General features: G+C 35.0%; 1 protein-coding gene across 1 annotated transcript in view; it reads left to right on the top strand.

The window, feature by feature from the left end:
* Nucleotides 237-7,194, top strand: part of LOC109850024 — a 37,593-nt gene continuing 30,635 nt past the window's right edge. Inside the window, 2 exon segments of the mRNA XM_020419920.1 lie at nt 237-634; nt 6,194-6,353. Of these exon segments, the coding sequence (XP_020275509.1) occupies nt 420-634; nt 6,194-6,353 (375 nt within the window). The 5' untranslated portion in view covers nt 237-419.

Raw genomic sequence — 7,194 nt, forward strand, 5'->3', positions numbered from 1 at the left:
GCTTTTAAGGATTTACAAAACTAATCCTGTGCCTACGAGCAAAACGGGGCAATCATTTTTCAACAAAGGCTTGTTAATTTGCATGAGCCCAACAGTACAATAATTTAGCCCATTAGGTCACCGGAACAAAGTTTAAGCCCATTAATCAGCCCGTACACAATTTGAGCCCATTACAGCTGCTTATCGGTTAGCGACCGCATCGGAACCGGTTATCTTATATCAATCTCTCAGAACAGCGTAGTCGGCCTCCGTAAATCCCCATTCCTAAAATCCTATTCCGATCAAGTCCTTCGGCCGGTAACCTTCTCTTATTCTCACCGCTGGCGAACCCTGACCCAAAACTCATACCGTTCCCTCTCCTCCAACGCGCGATTGCTGATTCCCGTCACCGCCGGCGTTTGAAGCTAGGGTTTTAGGCGATGGTAGGGATGATGGCGGCGAGTTGGAGAGAGAGGGCCGAGATTCTCATAAACTCCGTGAAGTCTTCGAGCAACGCTCTTTCCAAGATCGAGCAGCTTCGGCAGTTGAAGGAGGTGATTTTGGTTAGAGATCGGTCTCTTTTGCCCGAATTCGTGCCTCAAATCGTCGAGTTGCAGGAGGAGAAGTCGAGCCCTGTTAGAAGATTCATCGCCGAGTAAGAACGATTCCTTGAAGTCTGTAATTTTATATGTACTATTTTGTCGAAAGATTTAAGTCCTTAACTTACTGAACTAATTTGGAGTATGTAGTGTGGATTATTGGAGTGATTTTTTGGTCTGTTGAAATTTTACAGTGAAAGATAGCATTTTTTACATTATGCGAAGTGTTATGATAATATTGCGCTCAGCATCAATATTCTCTCTTTATTTCCTAGGAAAAGGGCTATGTTATCTAGGCAGAAGAAGCAGCAAAATGAGATAAATATAGATAACTGAGAAAAATGGTTTTTATTTTGCGACAATTTTATTTGAAACAATCTCAACTATTACTGGGTTTAATGAATCTCTAGCTAGAGAAAGATGCCAGGTAGTCCAAGTTGGGTTAGACACCAAATTTCAGCAGAAATTCTGTGGAGCTCCTATGATCAGCCCGTTACTATAGTCTGTCTGATTATTAACATCAGCACTGATTTTCGCATTTCATAAATTACTAAATACAGTTATTTCATGTATTTCCAAGCAGTTAAACATCAACACAAGCAATAGAAAATTTCTGAATAACCAATTCCAAGTTAGGGAACTACTACCTATATTTTTATTTTCAGAACTATAAACATCTAATAGTATGTAGTGAATTGTTTGCACCAAATGCTACCAGAAGACTGCACTACTCAAAAGTCTCCAAAGCGATATCCGACACCATGACTTTCTTGCGAGATTGCATAGCATGACAACAAGGGGTAAAAGAAGAAACAAATAAACTAAACTGCTTATCCTTCTTGTTTTGATGGTGTTGGATCTCATTGCCCTCCGTCGTCCTCGTCTTCTGCAACAAACCTTACCTCATACAATGGGAAGCACTGAATTTTTTTTCAAGGGCTTTATGAGCATGCTTGGCCTCCCTACAACCGCCCAATTTGGAAAGAATTGTTCACTTTTTCAGCGTCCTAATATTTCACCTTATAGTTTACTAGTCTATATGACAAGTAATTCAGTTCTTTCTCTTTTCCTTGTCCTCTTCAGCCATCCTGCTTTGATTTTAGCATAACATCTGATGTATATTAGATTGTAATTCTTAAATCTACACATACATATACACGTCTACATGTATTATGTATGAGTATTGGTATAGGTATATCATATATGTATCTCCATGTGTATATGTTTGTATGTGTGTGTGTAAACACACATTTCAAGTCTAGCATAATCCACAAGTCATTTAATTGACTCATAGTCCATTTATGTGTGTAAACACACATTTCAAGTCTAGCATAATCCACAAGTCATTTAATTGACTCATAGTCCATTTATGCATTATGTGCTCTTCATTTCAAGTCTAGCATAATCCACAAGTCATTTAATTGACTCATAGTCCATTTATGCATTATGTGCTCTTTGATTGAATGTGTAATGAAACTGTGCCGTAGAACATTGAAACTGAATAAAAAAAATCATCTTCTATGTTGTCTCTTTGAAACAATACTGGAGAACTTTGTTTCGTTATGTGACCAGCAGAAATAACATAATAGAATATTGCCCAACTTCTCCTTAGCAGAAAAGAGAAATCAGTCGGAAAGAGAAAAGGAAAATAAACTTTTTGGCTTGATTTTTGCTAGTAGGCGATTCCTTCTTGACTATATGCCATCATCTTCTGTCAGCAACAACTTCCATGAATATCCGATCTACAGTTTGTGTGATATAGGTAGAGAGATCGAGGCTTCAAGAAATATTATAGGGAATATCCTAAATTTGGTTGGATTAAGAAGTTCCAAATGCACATGATCTAAAGAAAATATAGAGTTAACTACCATGAAGTTTGGGTGTTTTGCACAAAACTACCATAATTTTTTTATGAGTGGAAAATATCATGGAACTTTCAAAACTCCGAAAAAGTAAAATAAACCATTGACAATTATTGCTATTGGCCTTAACAGCTTGGATAAAAAGGTATAAACTATCCTTGAAAACAGGAAGGGTAATGTTGAAGATATATAAAGTGCACTCAAAATCATCCAAACCATGTTACTTTCAAAGCATGCGACAACTTACCCTACTATAGTTTGGTGACAAAAGTATATGGTAGTTTTCAATAATATAAGAGTTTGTGTAAGTTTGTGCAACCCCCCCCCCCCTCCTCTCCGCTATTTTGTTAACATGGAAGCTTTGCACATGTCTGGGTAAGCCTGTAAGTTTCTTGGTAGAAGCATATAAGTCAAATATAATACCCCCCCCCTTATTTTTATACCATGGAACCTTACTGCACATTCGCTTGGTAGACCTGTAAGTTTCTTGATTAGAAGACAGTATAAAGTCAAAATTATAATATATATATAATATATATATATATATATATAATATATTATTATATATAATATACTATATTAATATATCTATATATAATATATATTGGGGGGGGGGGAGGGGTGAGCGCTAACGCTTAATCCCACGACTCTGGAACTGAGATCGGAGCACGAAGCCAAAACCCCCATGTATTCATGTTAGTTTTGTGAAATTTACCATTCAGTAAAATTGGATGGGATCAAAAAGAGTTCTGGAATTGATAATCAATTCTATATCTAAAATTAATATATGTATTTGGGTAGGACTGGAGTACATGATTGCATTAGGACTAATGGAGCATTTTGCTAATTTACCTTTGTATCATCTTTTGCATGTTACCTGCCCGGAGTTTCCTTTAAGTAAGCCAAATTCTGCAATTAGTTTCATATATATTTACGGATCATTGTATCATATTCTTTTTGCAGGAGTTCTCTCTCTGGAATGAATTATTACCGAAAACATATATGAAATGATAAATATCTGCATGACTATAGAGTGTCCAAAGGAATTAGTTTGCTATTTTCACTTCTCCATCCATTTTTTCTAACTTCTATTATTAAAATTCTAGAACTGTTGAAGCAGCCAAAACACTGTTTAAACTTGTAATTTTACATATAAGCTGAAAAATCAACATGACAAACCTTCCTTTCGAGCTCGTGCACCGTGAGTCCTGGATCTAATGGTCTCTTGGACTCTATCAATGCTGACAGGGATTCTTTCTGAAATCTTATGATTCATGTTGGACTTCCTTTGCTAAATTTCTTTTATATGCCAGTTTGGTTGTCTTATCCAAACCTTCTTTTTAGGCTGTGCACAAACGGGGTCAAAAATTATTAACGATGTATTTTCAATTTTGTAGATTTGTATGATCAATTGATTGCTGATTAGAGTTGTTAGGATAGTAAGTTGCATGGAAACGGGTACGGATACCGGTACGGGTGTGGGTACGGGTACAAGCATGATAAAATTGTAAAATGTACGTACTGGGACACGACTGCTTGTATATATTGAAATTAATAAATTACATGGGATCATTATTGTTTCTCAGGTTATGTGTTATTGGAATTAAAATTAAAATAAAAATTTCTATCACATTTTAAGTTTCTTTTATTATGTTGATTATTTAAATTGGAAACTGCTCGTTTTTGAACTAGACACTCAAGTAATCCATGTCTAACATACATCCAAGCAGTGTATAACAAGTGTTTTAAGTTAAAACATATATCATTAAATTGAGTACTTGTCTGAATAAATGTATGCATATATCCAAGGGGTGTCCATGAAGTTTCGGTACGGGAACGTTTTGAGTACGTTTCCGATACGGGTATGGCTTCATGGTAGAAGTACCTAGGTAACATAGTTGGGACTTGGGACCACTTTAAGAGCCTCATATAACCCAACTAATAAAAAGTTTGTTTTGCTCTTTTTTGTGTTTTCCTTCTTTGAAGGCAGTTATGATGCTAGACGGCTGCAATGTGCTTCCTATTACATTATTATATGGTGAACCATATATGTCAGGATGGTTTTTCTCACTATTTTTGATTGAAATATGTGTGTTTTTACGAAAACTTATACATATTTTTTGGTTATTGATGGGCATAAATTTCATGATCATTGCTTTAAACCATTTTTATCAGTGAAGAAAAGTTGTGGATATCAAGGATAAATTAGTTGCAAATAGTGCACGATTTCAGTGAAAGTGTGAGATGACCACATACCTTGTCCATCTTGTAATTATTTACTAGCATATTTACTTTTTACTATTTTACTGAATCTTTCCAAAAAATATATTCAGCTTTGAGGTTGTTGTTAACTTTGGAGCTAAACTTGATTTTTTGAATAATAAGCATGACATTCTTCTTAATTGGAGCTAAACTTGATTTTTTGAATAATAAGCATGAAATTCTTCTTAATTAAAGAGGTTGCTTATATAATTTCTCTCACGGTCTCACCAAATATTAATGTCAATCTCTTGACACTTGTTTAACAGCTAATATGATGAAGAGTTATCATTTGTTTTATACATAAAGTTAATTTTCTATACCTACTTGATAGTTCAACAATTGGACACATGCAGGCAGCTAAAAATATGTCTTATATTTCAACATACGAAATGTTGATATTTGCCAGCTGAGTACGAAGGCCAATTTCGTATGGTATTAAGCTGAAATTCCGGTCATGATTTGACAACCTTTACCTATTCTTACGTGGATATACCATGTTATTCACAATCTTATTCCATGATGCTGTTGATAATGTTGGTCCCTTATCACAGATCAGAGCCTTACCCTTAACTTTCTACGCTAATTATGATGAGATGTGGCGGTCAAGTTGCAATCAAGCATATACACTAACCATGCAGCTTTGACTTGTTATGGTCTGTTGTGAGCAATCTCTTGCTGTATACTACTGTTTCACTTGCACGGTTGCACTTCAAGGATTCATCTTTTCTTGTACATACTTTACCTGCTTAATGAGTTCCACATTCCATTAAGCTATTTTCAGTACAACCAGTGGCTGTTATTTTACCTTTTAAGAGTTTAAATGCAATAACAAAAGGATATGTCTTTTCTTAATTCTTGTGCATACTTTAACTGCTTGACCTGTTTAATGAGTTCCACATTCCATTTAGGTATTATTATTACGACCAGTGCTTCTTGTTTTACCTTTGAAGAGTTTCACACATACTTTTAAGTTAAACAATCTCTTACAAGGTTAATAAGTCAGTATATCTCTGCTACAGTATGGGAAATAATTGAATACAAAAGCAGTCCTATGACTCTATTATAGTAAACTCATGAAGGTATGGAGACTACTTTTACTTGAACAATTTGACTTCTTCAGTGGTGCTTAATCTGCACTTAGCTAGTGAGGGGGAAAAAATCATACCATCAACTGTAGTGGTTGGGTCTAATCAGTTGAATAGGACAGGCCACTAGCAGTTTAGCAAACTATTGTAATGATGAAATCTCTAGTATATTTTCTTTTGTTATTCGGTAAAAATCATAGACACACCTTTTGTGCATTGCAACTTTCTTGAGGTTGGCTTAAATTGAAGGCATAAGAACTTTCCAGAGTAATTTTCAATATGAAATTGGTCATAGGATTATGATTCATCATACTATGATTTCTTTGTGTTATTTGCTTCTTGTTGATTACCAATATTCTAACAAGTTGGTCACTTTTCTTTGGTTTATATTGCCGTCCTATTGTAGGCTGATTGGTGAAATTGGAACAGAGAATGAGGATCTTTTGCCTGATATGGTTCCTACTCTGTTATTCTTTCTAAAGGATGAAACGCCAGCAGTTGCTCGACAAGCCATTACCACTGGGACTAACTTGTTTAGGAATGTATTAGAAAAGATTGTTACTCAGGTGCAGTTCTGCAAGTAATTCAGTTATACACATATTATTCTCTTTTATACATACATACATGCACACATACATACATATACACGAAGTTTCCATTGATTTTCTCTATAGTTCTTTTAAAATATATAGCAAAAGTTTTTCTAAGGTGACTCCTTAGGTATATAGTTATCAAGAAGTTGATGTAAGATGATGTACCATCAGTATGTGTCGTCAGACAGTTCACAAACTGGTTGTGCATAAACATTTGTATTGTTTGAATATGTGTTACTCATTGACAAGTGGTTCAGTTATTAGGAAACATTCATTTTACCACTTGACTCATGAATAAAATGTTTCCAAAGTTCTCACTTTTTCTATACCTAATTATTTAGCGTGGGCAATCCGTTATGATGGTTCATAATTAGATCTAAGGATAACTACTATGTGCTTACCTGGGGTGAGGAGCCATTTCAACACTTACGTGTGTATATGGTATTCTTGGTGAAGTTTATCATCATTATCTTCATGGGTCTTTGATCTATCTTTTATCTTGCACGGACAAGTGTATAATTTCCTTAAACTAGGTTGATCATTTTCTGTACATCCTCGAAATATGAGAAAGGTAATTTTTTTTGGAAATAAGATTGTTCTTCCCCATAGCAGTTAAGTACTAATATCTGCAGAAAACTCTGTCCTTGGGTAGCTAAATCGAGTGGAATATTTCTATTGTGTGACTCATTGTCTACTTGAAGTCTTTCAATACAGAAACAAACAGAGTGTGACAACTGCAAGCTTTCTTAATCTTCAAACATCTTATTGACCAGCAAGCTTGTTGATGTTATTTCCAAAGAATTAATGGGTCCTG

This window comes from Asparagus officinalis, chromosome 7 (assembly GCF_001876935.1).
Source record: "Asparagus officinalis chromosome 7, Aspof.V1, whole genome shotgun sequence".
In the NCBI taxonomy this organism is placed as follows: domain Eukaryota; kingdom Viridiplantae; phylum Streptophyta; class Magnoliopsida; order Asparagales; family Asparagaceae; genus Asparagus; species Asparagus officinalis.